General features: G+C 63.1%; 1 protein-coding gene and 1 long non-coding RNA gene across 39 annotated transcripts in view; one reads left to right on the top strand and one right to left on the bottom strand.

Annotated features, from left to right (window-relative positions):
- The window catches only part of VRK3 (VRK serine/threonine kinase 3), a 33,839-nt gene that overhangs the window by 7,927 nt on the left and 5,040 nt on the right, over positions 1–20,872 (bottom strand). For 7 of the 38 annotated variants that reach the window (XR_016224589.1, XM_070063037.2, XM_089318880.1 and 4 more), the window contains 10 exons: positions 19,198–19,353; positions 17,913–18,107; positions 15,099–15,145; positions 12,882–12,948; positions 11,347–11,431; positions 11,009–11,114; positions 9,260–9,352; positions 6,308–6,440; positions 5,009–5,129; positions 130–188 (listed from right to left, as the gene is read on the bottom strand). Coding sequence is in view for 27 of the 38 variants with exons in the window: in XM_070063037.2 (XP_069919138.1) it covers positions 130–188; positions 5,009–5,129; positions 6,308–6,440; positions 9,260–9,352; positions 11,009–11,114; positions 11,347–11,431; positions 12,882–12,948; positions 15,099–15,145; positions 17,913–18,107; positions 19,198–19,353 (1,062 nt within the window). In the remaining 11 variants the exon portion in view is untranslated. Of the gene's footprint in view, positions 1–129; positions 189–5,008; positions 5,130–6,307; positions 6,441–9,259; positions 9,353–11,008; positions 11,115–11,346; positions 11,432–11,960; positions 12,130–12,881; positions 12,949–15,098; positions 15,180–15,234; positions 15,374–17,912; positions 18,108–19,197; positions 19,354–20,872 lie in introns of those variants that run through there. The other 31 variants (XM_089318876.1, XM_089318875.1, XM_089318874.1 and 28 more) reach the window with 22 other exon arrangements.
- LOC149120762 (uncharacterized) lies at positions 6,665–10,661 on the top strand. Its single transcript, XR_016224599.1, has 2 exons — positions 6,665–9,189; positions 10,390–10,661. It is a non-coding gene; the product is annotated as an uncharacterized LOC149120762 (long non-coding RNA).

The raw sequence follows: 20,872 nt of genomic DNA, 5'->3' as shown, positions 1-20,872 counted from the left end.
GAAATGAGCACGTGCCACACACGCATCCAGAGACTCCAAGAAAGAAGACAGAGAGCACAGAGAGGCAAACCCAAGGGCGAGCCAGTCCCGTCCGCATCCCCACCCGTTCCCGGCACCCTCTGGACGTACCTGAGGGCCTGATCCGGGGACCACGCAGTCCGGCCAGGGGCTCTGGGCTGTCGAGGAACCTGAAGGGACAGGGGCTCAGGTGAAAGGTTCTCCAGGAAGGTCGGCAGCCCTGCCAGCTGCGGGCACAGCTGGGCCTGGCGTCCCTGGTGCTTCCGCCCCTACAGTCACTGTGGACAGGGGTTTCTCCCCGTCTGGAGCCAGGGCTGCTAGGGAAACTCCTTTCCATCATCCGATCGACACACGACCTTGTTTGACGTGTGCGTCTGTTGGAAGACGTCTCACTCAACAAATGTGGATGCTCATTAGCATCGAACTCGCCCAGCGTGCCATGCCTCACGCCTGAACACAGGGTGTCTGACACACGTGGCGTCCCGGCCTCCCTGTGCCTGGCGACCCCACAGGGCACCTTGGCACTGAGACCACTGAGGGAAAGCAGGAAGTGGCGGATGGAAGGGCTGAAACGTGGAGGTGGAGCCTAGCCCGGCTCCAGCCTTGTGGGGAGCGAGTGAGCGTTGATTTGGGGATACAAACACTTCCAGCCATTAGGGAAATTCACCAGTATGCAGTGTGTGATTAACGACAATTCATACATTCACAGGCACACGGCTTACATACATGTTCAAAGACACACACACCCGCTCACGGGAAGCTGAAGCCCATGCCCTGCCCGTTCCGGTCCTGAGCCCAGCCACAGGCTGCTGTCCATCCTTGCCTCGGCCAGCCCTCAGCCCGGAAGTCCCAACGCTCCTCCCTCCTGCTCCCCGGCTCTCTGCCGCACCCCGCGTCTTCCATGGCTCTGGGCCCAGCACAGGCTTCCTTCCAGCCTCCTCTGCACCCCCGACAGGGCCCTGCACCCAGTGCTTACAGCTCTCCTGAGGCCCCCCAGGGCCTGATGGGTGAAGCCTCTCCTGGATCAGTAAAACGCCTGACAAGGTGCATGACACAACACTGCCCCCTGCTGGGCATCCTGGTTACTCCCCTGAGACGCCCAGAGAGGTGGCGGTCACGGCAGGAGCGCAGTGCCAAGGCCACCAACTCTACCGGTGTGGTCTCTGCGGCCGCGGGAGGAGCTGGGGTTCTGCGCTGACTGCTTCCCCCGCTGTCACTGATGCTAAAAGGGCTGCTACGCCCACTTCACTCTGCCTCACGAAGGGGAGCCCTCATGCACGCAGACGTGACAAGTGCAGTAACTGTTCTTAAGAGTGTGGGGGGGTGCTGTGGCGCAAGGGGTTACAACCCTGGTCTGTAGTGCCGGCATCCCACGTGAGTGCCAGTTTTAGTCCCGGCTGCTCCTCTTCCGACCCAGCTCTCTGCTCTGGCCTGGGAAAGCAGCAGAAGATGGCCCAAGTCCTTGGGCCCCTGCACCCGCGTGGGAGACCTGAAAGAAGCTCCTGGCTCCTGATCAGCTCAGCTCTGGCTGTTGCAGCCATCTGGGGAGTGAACCAGCAGATGGAAGACCTTTCTGTCTCTCTCTCAGGTTCTACATCTCTCTGTAACTCTCTCAAATAAATAAATCTTAAAAAAAGGGGAGGGGCCGGCATCGTGGCACCGGGGGTAAAGCTGCCACCTGCGGCACTGCCATCCCATGTGGGAGCGAGTCTGGGTTCCGGCAGCTCCACTTCAGACCGAGCTCCCTGCTAACACGCCTGAGAAAGCTGCAGCGAATGGCCCACGTGCTGACGGCCCGCTATCTGTGAGGTTCCTGGCTTCAGACCAGCTCAGCTCAGCTGTTTCAAATAAATACATCTTAAAAAAAATCTTAAAAATGTTACGGGACGTGGAGGGAGGGAGACTCGACCCAAGGGAGCCTCAGGGTGGTTCCACCGACCACAGTGGAGAGCCAGAGCGACGCTGAGCTGCCTGGTATCTGGGTTCCTCCAGCTCAGAGACCGGGTACTGAGTCAATGAACGACAGAGTTCAGGTCTGTGCTGCCTAGGAATCCTGCCTTCCTCCCCCCAGCCTGGAACGCTCTCGTGCCGTGCTCTGGGATCCGGCATCTCCTGGGCATGAGTGTCCGTCAGCAATGGGGACATCAGCCCGCCCCTACCCTACCCCACCCCAGGGCCCAATCCCCCTGGCCACTTGCACCCTCACCGTGGGGGGCCTGCTTCCTGTCTGCGCCTCCCCCTCCAGCCAGGCTCGGCCGAGGCTGGCTGATTTCCGTCCTCACAGAGAAGCCCAGGCATTCACTTCTGTCTTCGTCTACTGCACGACCCCTTCTCCAGACCCACGCCGTGCTCTCTGCCGCTGGGAGAAGGATGCGTGTGTGTCGCAGGGGCCGAGAGCAGAGCAAACGTGGGCTCTTCTGAGGTGCAGTTTCACAGTGCCACAGCAGCTCAGCCTTGCCCTCCACTAACACAACAGGCACCTCAGGAACTGCAGTCGGCCGTGGACTTCACCAGGGGCCACGTGCCCCATCTGTGCCCCCAATCCTGACCCGGCTGCAGTGCCGAAGGACCTGGTCCTACTGCTCAGAGCGGGAAGGCAGCACCATATGCAGGTACAAACGTTATAACACAGGGCCACGGCTCACGTTCCAGCAGGTTCTGAGAGGCCTAGGGGCTCAAGGCCCCTGCTTCCCCCCATGCAGGGATGCCTGCCCTGCTCCCCCCTCCCCACATAGGGATGCCTGCCCTCCCCCCTCCCCATATAGGGATGCCTGCCCTGCTCCCCCCCCCCCATGCAGGGATGCCTGCCCTGCCCCCCCACGCAGGGATGCCTGCCCTGCCCCCCCCACGCAGGGATGCCTGCCCTGCCCTGCACCCCCATGCAGGGATGCCTGCCCTGCCCACCCCCCCCCATGCAGGGATGCCTGGGGCTTCTCAGCACCAGGCCAAGGTGCTCCTGATGCTGACAGCTATCAGCGTGGGGCCTGCCTGGACGTCACACCACAGCCGGCAGTCCAGGGTCTGCCCCTCAGCTCCCACCAGCCGGATCTCTGCCACCCTTTCCTGTCTGCCTCGCCCACCAGCGCGGGTGCTGCCCGAGGGCAGGGCTCTTACCTCACACACTCCTGTATCCTAGGGCCCAGGACGGAGCCGGCCCAGGGCAGTGTGTGGTGAGCATTTGCTGAGTGAAGGAGACTTCCCTGATCCGTCCAGGAAGCCTCCCACACTAGAGCGACAGTGCCGAGGTGAGGGGTCCCCTCTGCAACCACGCGGCTTGGGGCTCAGGCCCAGTAGCAGGCACCTCCCTGGCGTGGTGGGACCCGGCAGCTGACCTCAGCTCTCTGTGGTCAGATCTTCAGGCACTCACCCTGGGGTTCCCTGAGCAGGTGTCGTGCCTGTCACAGATAGGTGTGGGACAAGCTAGCCGTGCACACGTCACTAAAAGCACCTCCCTGTGGGGTAGACACGTCCCTTCCTCTGAGTGCGTTGAAACAGGAGGCTAGGACAGTGAGGTGAAGGACAATGAGGCTGAAACTCGAGGACGAGACGCAGGACATGGTGCCCTGTACCCCACTCAGCCACACTCAACACCCCCGGGTGCTTCCCAGGGACACAGGTAAGAGCTAAGCAGACAGGCGCAGCATCACTCAGGGGAGAGCAGGCAGTGCAACGGACAGTCACAGACAGCAAGGGACAGTGAGATCGGGCACACGGTGGCCCCAGGCCAAGAGTCTGTTACCCGTGCTCAGCAAGAGGAAGGGTGAGGACAGCACAGTGTGTCAGAAAGACAGAACAGTCACAGAACTTTTATTCCAACGTAATCACGATTTTTCTATTTTATTATTGGCTCTTGTTGTTAGTTTCTTAGTAGGCCTAATTTATCGATTACACATTTCCATAGACGGGTATAAGAAAACACACACAACACATGGGGCTCTGTAGGACCGACAGCCTTGGGACGGACCCCGAGGGTCGGGGGCACTGCTGTGAGGCCAGGTGTGCGAGTGAACGCACGGGACCAGCACGAGCCTCTTCATGGACAGACACACCTACACGCGGCTGACACAGTGAACGCGGGGCAGACGCAAGGACCGGCAGAAGCCGGAAGACAGTGTGGAGTGAAGAGAGGGCCAGGAGGAGACGAGCAGGGCAGGGCACCATCTACGCAAACCTCAGCCCCACCACACACAAAGACACAAATCTAAGTGAACATAAGCGTGGCTGTCCGTAGCGGACAGGAGGGAGACGGGAAGCAGAGAGGGGGTCAAGCCTCAGTCGTGTGCCGGAGCGACCGCACTCAGAACCAGGAAGTCCGACGGCCGTCACACCGTCTGCGGAGCCCTTCCCTCTTCTCACTCCAGCTAAGCCCTTCTCCTGGGACATCGCCGAGGCCTGAGTCTGACCACACGCCTGTACTTCAGACGTGGGCAGTGGCTGCTGTGAACGTCTCGTGGGCAACGCCCATTCCCACGTCCACACGCATCCTGACCCCGACCTCTGCACCTGCAGGGCCTCCCTGCGGCCGGGTCAGGGGTGCCAACACACGGGCCCCAGCACTTCCTGCACCCAGCTGCCCGCTGCCCTTGGCACTGAAACAGAACGCCTAAGCTGGTCCTCGGCTCTGTCCTTGGTGCTGAACCGCATGGGAACAGCCCTACTCGCTGTCCACCCAGGCCCGGGCTCACCCGCTGTCCCTGGTGCTGAACGCTTAGACCTGGCAGGACCTGGTGTGGCAAAGGCTGAGGCAGGGCCTGGCAGAGCTGCTCTGGTTCACCACGAGGCACGAATGGGTGACTTACGGCGTCCCGCAGGCCCACCTAAGTGCTGCGTGTGCCTGGCTCCAGGCCCCCCCACAGCCCCGGGAGGTGGCTGTGAACAGGATCCCGCCTCACAGAGGGTCGTACACGGACGCTGCCTCCCCTCCATTCCCCGTCCTGCTGCCCCGCCTGCAGGGGTGCCGAGCTGCTGTGGCACTGTTGCCCAGACTCACTTCTGCTTCTGCTTCATGACCTCGTCGGCGTCGGGCAGGCAGTGTGTCCACGGCAGGACCCCGTAGAGCCACTTCAGCACACAGTGGCCCAGTGCCTGCAGGTCGCTACGGCGGGAGGGCCCTGGAGGGGGAGGTGGCGGCTCAGTGCTGGCACTCCTCTGACGCCTCAGCAACTCAGCCACGCACGCACGCACCGCCAGCCCCTTGTTCGCTCTCCACTCGCCTTCTAGCTCTCCACCACCCTCGCTCACTCAGGCCTTCACCTGCTCGCTCGCTCATCTCAGCTTCTGTTCTTGCAGTCAGTGAATCCCTGTGCAGGCCCCACTTCACATCCTGAAAGCCCAGACACGGGTCTGCCTGGGTCCCAGCCCTGGACAGTCTGGCAGGGGAACAGCCACGGTGCAGGAGTCTGAGCCACAGGCCAGACGGGACGAGCACGGGGAGTCCAGGGTGGGGACGGAGCCCAGCCTCAGGGGAGCAAAAGGGAGACTGCGGCTTTCTCTTCCTTACACCTCCTGTCGTGTGGCTCAGACACGTGCAAACCCTCTGCGAACACTGAGCGCCGACTGTGCCAACCTCTGCCGCCAGACGCGGGTGCAGAGCTCCTCTCCCTGCCCCGGGGCGCTCAGCACGGTCGAGGACACGGGCAGCACACAGACGGCCACGATACAAGATCTGAAGAAGCAGGGCTTGGGGCCCGCATCGTGCGGAGTGGGTTACACCGCAGCCCATCAGGCTTGCTCATGGCCCAGTCACTGCGCTTCCGATCCGGCTCTCTGCCTACGCACCTGGGAAGGCAGCAGCAGGTGGCCCACGTGCTGGGGGTCCCGCCACCCACAAGGGAGACCCAGATGAATTCCTGGCTACTGATGTTGGCCACCTGGAGAGTGAACCAGCAGATGGAAGATCTTTTTCTCTAGCTATGTAATCTGCCTTTCAAATAAATAAACAACTCTTAGTAAACAACCAAGCAGGGCTCAAGGAACCCACCTGGGCCACCTTTCCCTTCCACGCACCACGCTGTCCTAGGACTCCGGCTGCTAACGCCTGGGACACGGCCCTGGCCTGGGCCCACTCCCTCACTCCGCACGTGGCTCACAACTGTCCTCAGCCGCCCCTCTGGGGACGCTCCCAAGGCCACGCCACACTGTGAAGGCCATCCCAGTGCCAGCTTCCTGCTGTGGTAGTGCTGAACCCCACACCCACACTGCCCTCGGGGAGCCTCTCCATTGGAGCTCCGCCACCTTGGCCGGGACCCTCAGAGCCCCTGTGCGAGGCCGGTCTCCATGGTCCCCTTACCACAGCCCCTGTGCAGGTCCATGCTGATGAACTCGAGGTCCCCCTCGTGCGGACTCCTGCTGCCCTCCACGTAGGCCACGTGTCTGCCCCCTGGGCGGTAGCGGTAGGTGAAGCCGTAGCCCCCCAGGGTCACCTGTGCACACGGGGAAGAGCCACACAGACCAGTGGGTAAGACTGCAGGTGTGAATCCACCAGTCAATATCGACAGCGTGTTTAACTCACACAACTACGTCGCGCTCAGAGCACAAGTGCCAAACAGTATGGAGAGGTGAGAAGTGCCCAAACCAACTACCCACATCCCCCCAGCCCCCAGCCCCCCGCCCCACTGCCCTAAGGCAACTGTGAGTAAGTCACACATCATCCCAAATCCTCACCCTTCAAACGGCAGGCCCTGCGGAGGGCGGGGCCCTTGCTCTGTAAAGAGGGAGCACACAGTACCTGCTATCAGGCACTCAGCTTTTTTGCATGTTTAAACAGCTCTTATTAATTTTTATTTATTTGAGAGACAGAGTTCCCCTCACTGGGTCACTCCCCAAATGCCTGCAACAGCGGGGGCTGGGTCAGGCTGAAGCTGGGAGCCAGGTCGCCGTCGAGGTCGCCCACGCGGGCGGCAGGGCCCCGTCGAGGTCTCCTACGCGGGCAGCAGGGTCCCAGCCACTGGGCCCCTCACCTGTTGCCTCCCGGATCTGCATCAGCAGGAAGCTGGGGGCTGAACCTCGCCAGATGCGGGGTGGGGTGGGATTCCCAAGGGCAGCTTGACCAGCAGGACGGACGTGCGTCCCTCCGGCACTAACTGGAGCGCAGCAGCCGAGTTCAGACCAGCTCAGCCCCCTGGTAGCTGCGCAACCTTGGGCAGTCACGGACGTCTCTGGTTCGGCCCGGCCCCCCCACTAACGGCGGCTACGAGGCTTGGGGAGGTTTGATGTAAACAAGCAGCAAGGAGCCCTGCGCCAGTGCTCGGGACAGCAGGCGACTGCCGGACAGCAGCCTCCGCCGCCGCTCCCCTTGCTTCTTGTCGCTTTCTCTGCGCTGGCGACTCTAGGTGCAGCCTGCCTGGCCCGGGCGCTCACACGCTGGGGTGTGCCGCCGGGTTGTTCCTGGGCAGAGTGTCTGAACCGCAGACCGCGCCCCTGAGGACTGTGGGGAAGCTGTGACAGAGCGGCTCCTGCCCGACCGCACCAGGGTTCACAGACAGAAACGCTGTTCCTTCTGGCCCACGCCCGCTGCCTCTGCACTGGAAGCGACACCATCAGCTCTCCTGGGCCAGCTGAGAGCATCAGCCTCCATTACAGTCTCTCCACACACAACACAGATGCACACATGCACGTAACACACACACCTCCACACATACACACACACGAGAGACGCACGCGCATAAACACGACACAAGCACAAACCACACATGCAAACATGCACACAACACACATTCAAACGTATACAGAGACGCACACACATACATGACACATGCACACACAGAGGAAACACATGTGACACGTATGCACACACACACACGCACACTCCCTGTTGGCTCTGTTTCTCTGGGGCACCCTGACTAACCCATAGCTCCAGGGTCTTCCCCAGGACTGCCCTCCCCAGCGGTTCACAGGGGCTCACCGGCTCTGCCCCTACTAGGACGGCCCAGCTATGGGGACGTAGGCCTGATCTTCTGGTGGCCATGTGACCGCCTGGGGAAAGTCTGCCAGACGACGAGCAGTGTGGAAGCGGGAAGAGCCGCCCCCAGCGCCAGGGCCGAGCGCCTGGCCCAGCCGAGCCGGAGGGCAGTGGAGCCCTGCACTCTGCACTTCACAGACCAGACCAGCGAGTGGCACACCCACCCCCTTTTTTGCTAAACCAGATTTGTCATTTGCAGCTCAAAGAGTATTGACAAATCACTCAAAAATGCTACTTAGGCAGCGTCCTGCCCTGCGGCAGTAGGAACCTCAGGCATTTCCTGTTTTACTGCTGCCAGGACATCTCCCGGCATCTCACAGTCCTGGGACTGCAGGGGTGTGGCCAGAACATCTCCCAGCATCTCACAGTCCTGGGACTGCAGGGGTGTGACCAGAACATCTCCAGGCATCTCACACAGTCCTGGGACTGCAGGGGTGTGACAGCTCCCTACAGGAGGAGTGGTGGGGGGAGTCCTAAAGGCATCTCACACAGTCCTGGGACTGCAGGGGTGTGAGAGGGGGGGCATCCTACAGGCATCTCACACCATCCTGGGACTGCAGGGGTGTGACAGCTCCCTACAGGAGCTGGGGGCCAGTGCTGTAGCGCAGTAGGTGAAGCCGCCGCCTGCAGTGCTGGCATCCTGTACGGGCACCACTTTGAGTCCCGGCTGCTCCACTTCTGAACCAGCTCCCTGCTTATGGCCTGGGAAAGCAGCAGATGGGCCAAGGACTGGGGCCTGCTCCCACGTGGGAGACCCAGATGGGCCAAGGACTGGGGCCTGCTTCCATGTGGGAGACCCAGATGGAGCTCCTGGCGTCAGCCTGGCTCAGCTCTGCACGTTGTGCCCATGTGGGGAGTGACCAGTGGATGGAGGACCTCTCTCTTACTCGCTCTCTCCCACTCCTTCAAATAAATAAATAAATCTTAAAAAAAAAAAAACAAAAAACAAAACCTGATACATCAAAAAGCAGATACATTAAGATTGAACTGAAATTACATGGAGAATAAATTCATTTGCCCATCAAAAGGGAGAAAACATTTTGATTTGGTTTTCAGGTTAAAGTAGGGAGGTCGGGCGCCTTCTCAGGTACTTAAGGAGCCGCTGTGCCGATCCTTCGCCCGTGTTGCCGGCAAGTCGCCCGACTCTCCTGAATTACTCAAAGGAGCGCCTGGGCCACGACGCACACCGATCCTTTGTCTCAACAAGCACTGTAAGTGGCGGTTTGGGGACAGATGGGACCCCGAGCCCAGAGCCCGGAGCTGGAGGAGGACGGCTCTCACCTGGCTCAGGTCGTCTGGGCTCACGAAGACGCTCGCAGCTGTCACGTTGCCGTGAACATACTCATTCTCGTGGAGGAACTCCAGGGCGTCGAGCTGGGAGGGGAAGGCAGCAGGCACGCTGAGCGCTGGGCTCAACCACAGCCAGCTGGGGGGCTCCGCTGCCAGCCCGGGGCTCCTCTGCGCCAACGGCCCAGGAGCAGGGAGGACCCTCACTCCCCAAGAGCGCGGGCGGACAGCTTCTACCTCCAGCCCCCGGTCACCTGGTGCGCTGTCCAGGTGTAGTCACGTCCTGATTATACCCCTCCACCCCCGTCCCAGACCCCAGGCTCCACTGGCCACCAGGTTCCACCTGCTCTACTTTGAGAAGCTCCTGGGGGCCACCTCCGCTCCCAGGGGCAGCCTCAGTCTCCACCTGCCCCAGCTCACCCCTCACCTCCCCAGGGCTCCTCACCTGCCCCAGCTCACCCCTCACCTCCCCAGGGCTCCTCACCTGCCCCAGTTCACCCCTCACCTCCCCAGGCCTTCTCATCTGCCCCAGTTCACCCCTCACCTCCCCAGGGGCTCCTGCACCTGCCCCAGCTCACCCCTTACCTCCCCAGGGCTCCTCACCTGCCCCAGTTCACCCCACACCACCCCAGGGCTCCTCACCTGCCCCAGTTCACCCCTCACCTCCCCAGGCCTTCTCATCTGCCCCAGTTCACCCCTCACCTCCCCAGGGGCTCCTGCACCTGCCCCAGCTCACCCCTTACCTCCCCAGGGCTCCTCACCTGCCCCAGTTCACCCCTCACCTCCCCAGGGGCTCCTGCACCTGCCCCAGCTCACCCCTCACCTCCCCAGGGCTCCTCACCTGCCCCAGTTCACCCCACACCACCCCAGGGCTCCTCACCTGCCCCAGTTCACCCCTCACCTCCCCAGGGGCTCCTGCACCTGCCCCAGCTCACCCCTCACCTCCCCAGGGCTCCTCACCTGCCCCAGTTCACCCCTCACCTCCCCAGGGGCTAATGCACCTGCCCCAGTTCACCCCCACACCACCCCAGGGGCTCTTCACCTGCCCCACTTCACCCCACACCTCCCCAGGGCTCCTGCACCAGCAGCTGACCCTGCCCTTCCCCCGCTCCCTGTCCGCCCAGGGCTCCTGCGCACCCTCAGGACAGACCTCCAGCTCCGCAGACTGGTGGTCAAGGCCATGTGACCTGGCTGCTGCTGGCCTCTCCACTCCACCCTTGGTCACGCCACCGTCAGGAAGACCCTCATGGCCCAGGCAGCACCTCACTACCCCGGCAGTTTAAACAGGGCCCCTGCTGCCCATCTCAGTGCGGGCACGCCTCCACGTGGAGCACCTGTCCCAGCCTGCACCACTGCTTCCGAGCGCTCCTCCCGACCAGACTGTGAGCTCCAAGACGTGAACACCGGGCCCGGGCCGTCTGATGAATGCTAACGAACAGGTGCCTCACGCTCTCTCCCACAGCAGCCTCCTTGGCCGGAACGCTCTCCGCCCCCACGCCCTCAGACCCCTGCTATTTCCCACTCATCTCGTGTGCACCGGCTTAGAGACGACCTCTGCCAGGAAGCCCACTCCAGCCCTCAGCTGGAGGCCGGGGTCCTTCCTGCGAGAGCCCCCGTGACAGCACACCTGCCTCTCCCACCACCTGCCTGCGTCAGGGCGCTGGTGCCAGGCCCCAGAGTGGGGGGCCGGAGGCATCATGGAAGCCACAGTTCCCCACCCCAGGACCAGTTCTCGGTACATACCAGTCTGCAGGCCACCTGCAGGACACATCTCTCAGACAGCACATGCTTTGGGGTGTGGTCCAGGGCCCACTGCAGGCTCCTCCCCAGGATGGGAAACACCAAGAACCTGGAAGACATCAGCGCCCCGGAGGTGGCAGACCCAGAGGTGACGGGTGTGGGCACGTAGGTGGACTCTGGCTGGGGGCTGCAGGCCCCGGCCCCGAGGGAGAACAGGGTTCTGACCAGCTGGGCACAAGCCTGGCTCAACTCTGCAGGGAGCAGGCAAGCGACTGAGTGGCCCTCGGCTCCTGGGTCCCCTGGACAGGTGAGGGCCAGAAGTGGCAGGGGAGGTGGCTCACCTGTACTTGTCCTGGTGAATGCCAAAACCCACACAGGTGGGGATGGCCAGGAGGGGGTTTGAGCTCAGCTTCTTCCACTTGTTCACTGTGGGAGGCAGGGGCTCGAGGTTACAGACCACCTGGCTTCAGGCCCACGGGAACAATGGCCCAGCCCACACCGACCGAGTCTCCTGGCTGGAGACGACATCTCTGCGGGTGGGTGGGTGGGTGACAGCAGGAGGGGTGGAGCAGGGTGGGTGAAGGTGGCCCACATGCGTCTGAGGGTGACACAAGATGGCTTCTGTGTACACAGTCTGCAGCGAGCGGGGGGAACAGGAGTTTGTCAGCACAGCTGACAAGGGCCAACCAAGGGCCCAGCGGGCCGTGGTGCCACCAGACATGCCCCATCTCCCAGGGCCGCGGTGAGGGGGGACAGCTGCCCGGCTGGCCGCCAGGGTTCTGTGGTATACATGCGCCCCCGACTGCCTGGAGGTGGCAGGGAAGAGGCGGCGGCAGCCCCACTAAGCCAGTGCTCTCTCCGCAGGCGCGGCAGCAGCCAGGGCAGGGAAGAGGAGGCGCGGGAATCAGGAAAGGACACCCCGTGAGCCTGTACTTTTGTTCTGAGTATGACACACCGGAGTGCAGGTTTACGTCATCTTTACTCATGGCTGTGTGTAACTACCAGCTCCCAGGGGCCGGCACCGTGGCGCAGTGTAAGCCGCTGCCTGCGACACCAGCATCCCATACGCGCACCAGTTCGAGTCCTGGCTGGGCCGCTTCTGAGCCAGCTCCCTGCTAATGAACCTGGGAAGGCGGCAGAACAGGGTCTGAGTACATGGGCCCCTGCACCCACGTTGGAGGCCCAGACAGAGTTCTAGGCTCCTGCTTTGGCCTGGCCCGGCCCCAGCTGTTGTGATCATTTTGGGGAGTAAACTAGCAGAGGGAAGATCTCCTTGTCTCTTCCCCCACCCCCGATACTTTGTGCCTTTCAAATAAATAAAATAAATCTTTAAAAAAACAATCAGGGCTGGCACTGTGGCGCAGTGGGTAAAGCCGCCGTCTGCAGTGCCGGCATCCCATATGGGCGCCAGTTGGAGTCCGGCTGCTCCACTTCCGATCCAGCTCTCTGCTGTGGCCTGGGAAAGCAGCGGAAGATGGCCCAGGTCCTTGGGCCCCTGCACCCACGTGGGAGACCCAGAAGAAGCTCCTGGCTCCTGGCTTTGGATCAGCACAGCTCTGGGCATTGTGGCCAATTGTGGAATGAACCATCAGATGGAAGATCTCTCTCTCTCTCTCTCTCTGCCTCTCCTCTCTGTAACTCTGACTTTCAAATAAATGAATAAATAAATCTTTTTTTAAACAAAAAAGTCAACCAGCTTGCAGTGTGCCTAAATGCCGAATGCTTGCCCCTGAGACGGCATGAGCCAGGTTTGGCACCCGCCGCCCGCGCTGAGCGCCTGAGCCCGAGGGGTGACAGGAGCGAGGCGGTGGGCACGCAGGACGACACCGTGGGCCTCCCCACACTGCCGGGAGCTGCAGCCACGCCCCCGGAGTACCTTGCACAGGCTTGGCGGCCCGCTGGAAGAAGTGCTGCTCGTTGAACAAGCGTCCATCCTTGGCGTCCTGGCGGGGGGGGGGCAGAGGGCTATCTCAGGGACCGTCTCAGACGAGGGACTCAAGCTCACCTCTGGCAGTCACTACCCAACTTAATGGCAACCCTGACCAGGCTGCTCCTCACGTCCTCAGCGCCTGAGCCAAACTCCCGAGGGCGCTGCCCGTGAGCACAGCTCCCAGCACCCAGGCTCCTTTTCTGGGACGTTAAGACCTGCAAACTGTCCCTGGACGTGCAGCCTTCAGTTAAAAACTACACTTCCCAGCCTCCTTTGCAGTAAGGAATGACCACATGACCACACTCTGGCCAACGGGACGTGAGCAGGAGAAATGTGGGTCAACTTTCAGCTTCTACCCTTAAAAGGCTGGGGCAGGCCTTTCCTCTTCTCCTGTTCCTTTTGCCTGGAACGCAGATGTGATGGTGGGAGCTGTAGCAGCTGTCTCAGCCTAAGAGATGGAGGCTGTGAGTCGCGGTAGACAGCAACAAGACAGAAGGAAACTGGGCTCCTTCGCAGCCCTGGGCCACTGCCCAGATGTTCAAGTGAGAAAGCAGCAGGACATTATCTCCTGGAGCCATCACTAACACGAAGTCTTTTTAAAAAGCGGCAGTTAAACCAGTTATCGCGAACACAGCTGTGCAGGCGTCTCCTTAGGTGCACACTCCACCCGGCCCTGCCACGCGCTCCTCATCGGCTCGTTCTGCACAGCCCCTGATATGCCCTGGGCACCGGGACAAGGCGGTCAACAGAGCACCTTGTGTGCTGCTGGCCCTGGGCTGCCCCCTGACGCCACATCTCACGTCACAGGGCCTGCGTTCAAGTCCTGGTTCTGCCAGCGAGTCCGTCTTCCTGCTAACGTGACCCTGGGGGACAGCAGAGCAGGCTCAGTACTCGGATCCCTGCCAGCCACGTGGGCGAGCAGGACGAGCTCCTCTCCTGATCTGGCCTGGCGGCTGCAGTTATCTGAGGGTAAACTGCCAACGGGGCAGTCCTCTCTTCCTTTCTCTCTCTGCCTCTCAAATAAATAGAAATGAACATTTTTAAAAACCAAAGTGGTGGGGCCGGCGCTGTGGCGCAGCGGGTTAATGCCCTGGCCTGAAGCACCAGCATCCCATATGGGTGCTGGTTCGAGTCCCGGCTGGTCCTCTTCTGATCCAGCTCTCTGCTCTGGCCTGGGAAAGCAGTAGAAGATGGCCAAGTCCTTGTGCCCTGCACCCACGTGGGAGACCTAGAGGAGGCTCCTGACTCCTGGCTTCGGATCGGCACAGCTCCAGCCGTTGCGGCCATCAGGGGAGTGAACCAGCGGATGGAAGAGCTCTCTCTATGTCTCTACCTCTCTCTGTAACTCTGTCTTTCGAATAAATAAATCTTAAAAAAAAAGGGGGGGGGGTGCTTGTGAAACTCCTGGCCTGCTGCTGGGCACGTAATGGGCCTGTGACAGCAGGTGCGACCTGCCACTGGGAGCCTGGCTCCGAGCCCAGGCTCCAAACCACTCCCCGGCCCCATCCAGGACCGAGCTGAGACGGGCTGGGCAGTCGCTGGTTTTCTGGGCTGTCCAGCTGGGCTGTCCCTGGTTCTCTGGGCTGTCCAGTTGAGTTGTCCCCAGTTCTCTGGGCTGTCCAGCTGGGCGTTCCCTGGTTCTCTGGGCTGTCCAGCTGAGTTGTCCCTGGCTCTCTGGGCTGTCCAGCTGGGCTGTCCCTAGTTCTCTAGGGAGTGAGACAGTCCCGATAAAGGAAGAGAGAAAAATAAGACACCCATAATCCCAGCACCCTGGATGCGGCCACAGAGCAGGACGCTGCCCTCCTGCGACGCACGTCCTCTGCTAACGGCCCGTCTTCCTGCTCCCTCTGCTGATCCTCCCTGCTGGTCACCCGAGCACGTTCCCCGCCTGCTGACCTTGCACTGATGGCCACATCATCAGTAATCATCAGTGTGGAGGCCCCAGCACCCAGGGGTGCTCGGTGAAGTCCGTGCTGACGCGGGCAGGCAGTGGTGGGCAGGGCCGCACGCACGTGGTATTACTGGCTGCATCTCTCAGAGGCGCACAGAGCTGAGAGGGGAGGCACCTGCCCAGGCAGCAGCAGCGCAGACGCAGGGCAGAGGAAGAACCGGGAGCCCGCCCCGCCCTCAGAGGAGCTCAGACTCCCCCAACCGGGCACTCACCAATTTGAGCGAGAACCGGTATTTCTGGGTACTCGGGGAAGGCTCAGCTGTGGAGGAACAGAGGAGAGCATGGGTATGAGCCTGCAGGAAGGTCAGGGTCACGGTCAGAGCTGCATCTGCTCCCCGGTTCGCACACCTGCCCCTTCCTCTTCCCGAGGGGTTCTTCTCTTCTCCATGTTTGTCAAAGCCAGCAGGGTGGCAGCGGGCTGGTGCGGCAGCCCTGAGGCGGCTCTGCTTGCGAGGGCCGGGCCTGGGTTTCGGGAGCGCTCTCCTCACGGACGAGGGGTTAGCACTGAGCACCTGCTGTCCCCCGGGAGTCTGGAATCGGGGACGTGTCAGGTAGAAGGGAGACAAAACTCCACCGCTCTTCCTGACCAGGGAAACTGGCAGAAGACGGCGCGATCTGCCGCGGGGTGTCCCCACCCACCTGCAGCACGACCCCCACTGCAAGCTCGGAGCCAGCAGGGCTCCCCAGCCCCGCTCCCCGCCCCACCGCGTCTGCACAGGCACCAGGGCCTAGCGCGCAGCAGGCGCTGCCTGAAGACCTGCTTGTGGGACGAATGAGCCACTCAGGCGGGGTCCGCTGTGCCTGCGAGACAGCCTGAGCCAGAGTGAAGCCACGTGGGTGCCCTGGCTGCTCTGCCTCGATCCAGCTCCCGCTGGCGTGTCTGGGAAGGCAGGGAGGCACGGCCTAAGCACTGGGCCCCTACCGCCCGCTGGGAGGCTTAAATGGAACCCTGGGCTCCTGGGTCGGCTCGGCCCAGCCCTGGCTGCTGCAAGCAACTGGGAGTGGAGCAGCAGGTGGATCTCCCTCTCGGGCAGATAATTCTTCACACACACGGCGTCCCCCTCACCTGAGGTCTGACCTCACACACGGCTCCCCCTCACCCGAGGTCTGACCTCACACACGGCGTCCCCCTCACCTGAGGTCTGACCTCACACGCGGCGTCCCCCTCACCCGAGGTCTGACCTCACACACGGCTCCCCCTCACCTGAGGTCTGACCTCACACGCGGCGTCCCCCTCACCTGAGGTCTGACCTCACACACGGCGTCCCCTCACCCGAGGTCTGACCTCACACACACAGCGTCCCCCTCACCCGAGGTCTGACCTCACGCACACGGCGTCCCCCTCACCCGAGGTCTGACCTCACACACGGCTCCCCCTCACCTGAGGTCTGACCTCACACACGGCGTCCCCCTCACCCGAGGTCTGACCTCACGCACGGCGTCCCCCTCACCTGAGGTCTGACCTCACGCACGGCGTCCCCTCACCCGAGGTCTGACCTCACACACGGCGTCCCCTCACCCGAGGTCTGACCTCACACACGGCGTCCCCCTCACCCGAGGTCTGACCTCACGCACACGGCGTCCCCCTCACCCGAGGTCTGACCTCACACACACGGCGTCCCCCTCACCCGAGGTCTGACCTCACACACGGCGTCCCCCTCACCCGAGGTCTGACCTCACGCATGGCGTCCCCCTCACCCGAGGTCTGACCTCACGCACAGAGTCCCCCTCACCCGAGGTCTGACCTCACACATGGCGTCCCCCTCACCTGAGGTCTGACCTCACACACGGCTCCCCCTCACCCGAGGTCTGACCTCACACACGGCGTCCCATCACCCGAGGTCTGACCTCACACACGGCGTCCCCCTCACCCGAGGTCTGACCTCACACACGCGGCGTCCCCCTCACCTGAGGTCTGACCTCACGCACGGCGTCCCCCTCACCCGAGGTCTGACCTCACGCACGGCGTCCCCCTCACCCGAGGTCTGACCTCACACACACGGCGTCCCCCTCACCCGAGGTCTGACCTCACACACGGCGTCCCCCTCACCCGAGGTCTGACCTGACGGCTGAAGCCCTCCCTCCCCTCTCTCTCCACCTGGGCCTCCTCGCTGTTGCTGGAGGAAGACGCAGGCCCTGGGACGCTGGGCTCACGTGTGGGAGCCGCACCCCGGCCGCCCCAACCACAGTGAGACCCGAGCCAGTCTCTCCCTCGCTCTCGTGTGGACGCATGTGGGAGGCCCGCCCTGCTCGCTGTCAGACATTTTCACGGCCTTCGGTGTGTGGTCTCCACAGCTGACCCACTCTGACATGGCCACAGCAGCCCTCCTCAGCGCACGGCCACGGGGCCGCAGGCCACGTGACAGCAGCAGGCGGTGCCGGGGAGGCGCAGGGGCTTCACCCAGGACACGCGGCTTCCAACCGGCAGTCCCCGTGGCTCCCAGCGCCTCCTCCCACTCACTCACCCAGCACACCCGGCCTCGGGCAAGGCGCAGCCCCAGGAGGCGCTCTGCGGCTGGGGATCCGCCCCCCCAGGAGGCGGTTATGCAGCTGGGGATCCACCCCCTGCCCCCCAGGAGGCGGTTCTGTGGCTGGGATCCGCCCCCCCCATCCCCCAGGAGGCGCTCTGCCCCCCCACCCTGCCTCAGGAGGCGGTCCTGCGGCTGGGGATCCGCCCCCCGCCCCATCCCGCAGGAGGCGGTTCTGCCTCTGGGATCCGCCCCCTCCCGTCCCCCAGGAGGCGCTCCGCGGCTGGGATCCGCCCCTCCCCAGGAGGCGGTCCTGTGGCTGGGATCCGCCCCCCCCACCCCGTCCCCCAGGAGGCGGTTCTGCAGCTGGGATCCGCCCCCTCCCGTCCCCCAGAGGGGCTCTGTGGCTGGGATCCGCTCCCCCCCCCCCCGCCCCGTCCCCCAGGAGGCGGTTCTGCGGCTGGGGATCCACCCACCCACCCCCCACCCCCGTGCCTCAGGAGGCGGTCCTGCGGCTGGGGATCCCCGCCCCGCCCTGCCCCGCTCCCGACAGCACACCTTCATAGAGGATGCCCTGGGCGTCCTTGGTCTGCAGGGCTCCCAGCTTCCAGCTCTGCCCGTTCTGGTCCGTCAGCACCGTCCCCGCGGGTAAAGCCTCGAGCGAGGCGGTCACCCGGCTCCGCTTCAGGGTCTGAGGGCTCTGCCTGCTCGTCTGCGGGCTGCCTTTGGGGGTTGGGGGTCTGCTCCGAGACCCTGCAGGGGGATGGTCCCAGTGAAGAAAAAGTGACATCAGGGAGAGACTCACGATGCTGCACATTTAGTCATTTAACAAATACTTCCTGGGACCTTGGTTGCGTCAGGTGCTTTGTGTGATAAGGCTGGGTCGCCAGACGTGGGGCAGAGCTAGGCGCTTCTGTCCGAGTGCCTGTGCTGCGGGGGACGTCTGACCCGGACACAGCCTGGTCTCCAAAGAGGACATGGGGACTAAGGCTGAGAGAGAAAGGGACTGTCTGCACATGTCAGGGAGGGCTCCTGGGGCTGGGTTCTGTTGGATGGGTAGGAGTTTGTCAGGCAGAGGAAGGATATTCCATTCACCACAAAAAGTCCTGCAGCGGGACCCGGCCCAGTGCGTGGGACTGAGACGGTCCAGAAGTGGGGGAGGCCCTGCCCGCGGATGGCCTCCAGGCTGACAGCCAGGCCACGGCAGGGACAGACGCTGCCACGGGCGAGGCTGCATCCCCCACCTGGCCCCCGAGACACACAAGAGGCCTCTGAATGCTGCAGGACGACAGGAGCCGAAGGGCGGCCCTGGGGCCGGGGCTCCAGGCTCCGCGGGGACAGGACCCTCCAGCCCCGTGTCCTGGGCCCTGGACAAGTCACACTCAGTCCCTGCCCACGACTGTGCCAAGTCCAGAAAATGGGGCCAGAGCGACACAGGCACTGAGAGAGGACGCGGCAGGCGCTGGAGGTGCCAGACGGACACAGGCTGAGGGCACAGCGAGGCCGTCTTGGGGCCAGCCGGCAGCGCCCAGAGAGGCTTCCTAGGGACCAAGGCCTGGCAGAGCTGGAAAACGGGGAGTGGGCCAGGCCGAGGAGGGAGCGAGGTGCCCCAGGCCGAGGTCAGCCACTGAGAACCCTCCAAAGCGCCCTTTCGTATGCAGCATTGCAGAGAGCCAACACAGGGGCCAGAGCATCCGCACAGCAGGCTGCAGGCGCAGGGGCAGCAGGACGCCGCTGGGAGGAGGCCCAGGTGGGGTGGGGGATGGCGGGCAGGGCCTGGAGCAGCCCTGACCCACAGGCCGCCGTGCCCTGGCCCTGCGGCTCGCACCGGCCCGACTCTCACCTTTGGCTTTCTCTTTCTCAGAGGGGCTCTCGGTATCTTCGGACACAGAAGTGCCACCGCCTAGCAAGAGGGAGGCGTGGGGGGAGGCGATGGAGCTGGACCATTTCACTTTCTTGGGCGAGACTTCAGGACTGGAGCCCGGCTCTCTCCTCGAACCTGGGGAAGAGGCGGACCGAAGGCGGGCTGGAGTCCCGAGGGCCTTCCCCCACAGCGCCACACCAGCCCCCCCCAGCCACCTCCTGCTCTCCGGTCAGCTTTCCCCGGTGACCGTCCCCCACGGTCTGGCCTCTCTCTCTGGCATCTCCCATCACTGGCGCTCTGTGCTCTCTTGTGGGTAACTTTTTCCCGTCTATCTTCCAGCTCACTAACTCTCCCCTTAGCTAGGTCTAGTCTGCCACTTAGACCGTACATTGCCAAGTTTCCGTCTCTAATCACTAGAGCTTCCCCTCCAACCTGCCTGATGGTTCTTGCTGCCTTGTTCGCACACTCTATTTATTTAAGCACGTTAAACACGCTTTGTGAACACGCTCCTCCGGGAGCTCTGAGCGCTGGGTGTCTGCGGGTCGGATCTGCAGCCCGTCGTTCCCGCTGGCTCTGTCCTAGCTCCACACGGACTGGGCGCGTGCTGGCCGGGGTTCACGGGGGAGCTCTCGGAGATCTGCCTTTGAGGGCGTTTCCCAAGGGAGGGTTGCTTGCACAGGGCGGAGCCGTGTGGAGGGCACGCACGCCTCGCCACTCTACAGTAAGTGTTCGGCCGGCCAGAATCCCGGCCCCAAGCCCGGCCCCAAGCGACCGCGAGCTCCCGGCTAGGAACTCTCGAGGCAGACGTCCGCGCCTTCCGCGCACGGCCGGGGCTGAGGACGACGGGGTCTGCGTCTGCAGCCGTGCGTCTGCCCAGCTGCCCACCCGGGAGTCCCAGACCCACGATCACCTCCCGTGCCGCTCAGGCTCCAGGCCAGCAGGACCAGGGAAGGCAGGACCGGCACTGCCCCCACAGCGCTGGCTCATCTGTGACCTCGTTCTCTAACTGCGCCCCACTTCCGTGGACTCCCTCCACTCTCCTGTCCCTCAGCCTCTAATGAAAGAAGGCGTTCCTTATTTTCTGAGTGACAGCTTTGTGCGGCGGAACCGCAGGGGCTTTGCCCTTCATCCGCTCTGCCACGCTGCTGGACCCAAGAGTCCTCTTTGCGTCGACTCTCAGCGGCCTCCAGCCAGTTCAAAACCAGCTCACATGGTGTCACTCACCGGACAGGAAACCTCCACAGCTCTCTGCCGTCAACAGTGAAGGCCCCCCACCCCGAGGCCAGTGGGACGTGCAGGCGAGTGAGGGAAGCACCACTCGACGGGGACAGCAGGTGCAAGGGCCCCGAGGCCCAAGCACGGAGTGTGGAGGGCGGAGGAGGGCAGTGGGGGAGGGCCAGCAGGTGAGGCCTCTTGGGGAAGGTGGCGAGCCGAGCAGTGAGCTCTGGACTTGAACGCAAAGACCGCAGGGGTAACAGAAGCAGTGGCACAGGCGCGGGGCGCAGGCGGATGGGGGGCCAGGGAGCGGCTTAGCTCTGCGCTGATTAGTGGGGAGGGCCGACCACCGTGCCGAAGGTGGGCGGTGTGGGGCTGGGAGAGGGGGACTCGAGGCCCACCCCCACGCCTGGCCCGAGAACCCCAAGCGGAGCTGCCC

This window comes from Oryctolagus cuniculus, chromosome 18 (assembly GCF_051225735.1).
Source record: "Oryctolagus cuniculus isolate XC-2025 breed Fujian yellow rabbit chromosome 18, ASM5122573v1, whole genome shotgun sequence".
In the NCBI taxonomy this organism is placed as follows: Eukaryota; Metazoa; Chordata; class Mammalia; order Lagomorpha; family Leporidae; genus Oryctolagus; species Oryctolagus cuniculus.
Note: the sequence above shows the minus strand (reverse complement) of the source record. Positions and strands in the feature narration are given on the sequence as shown.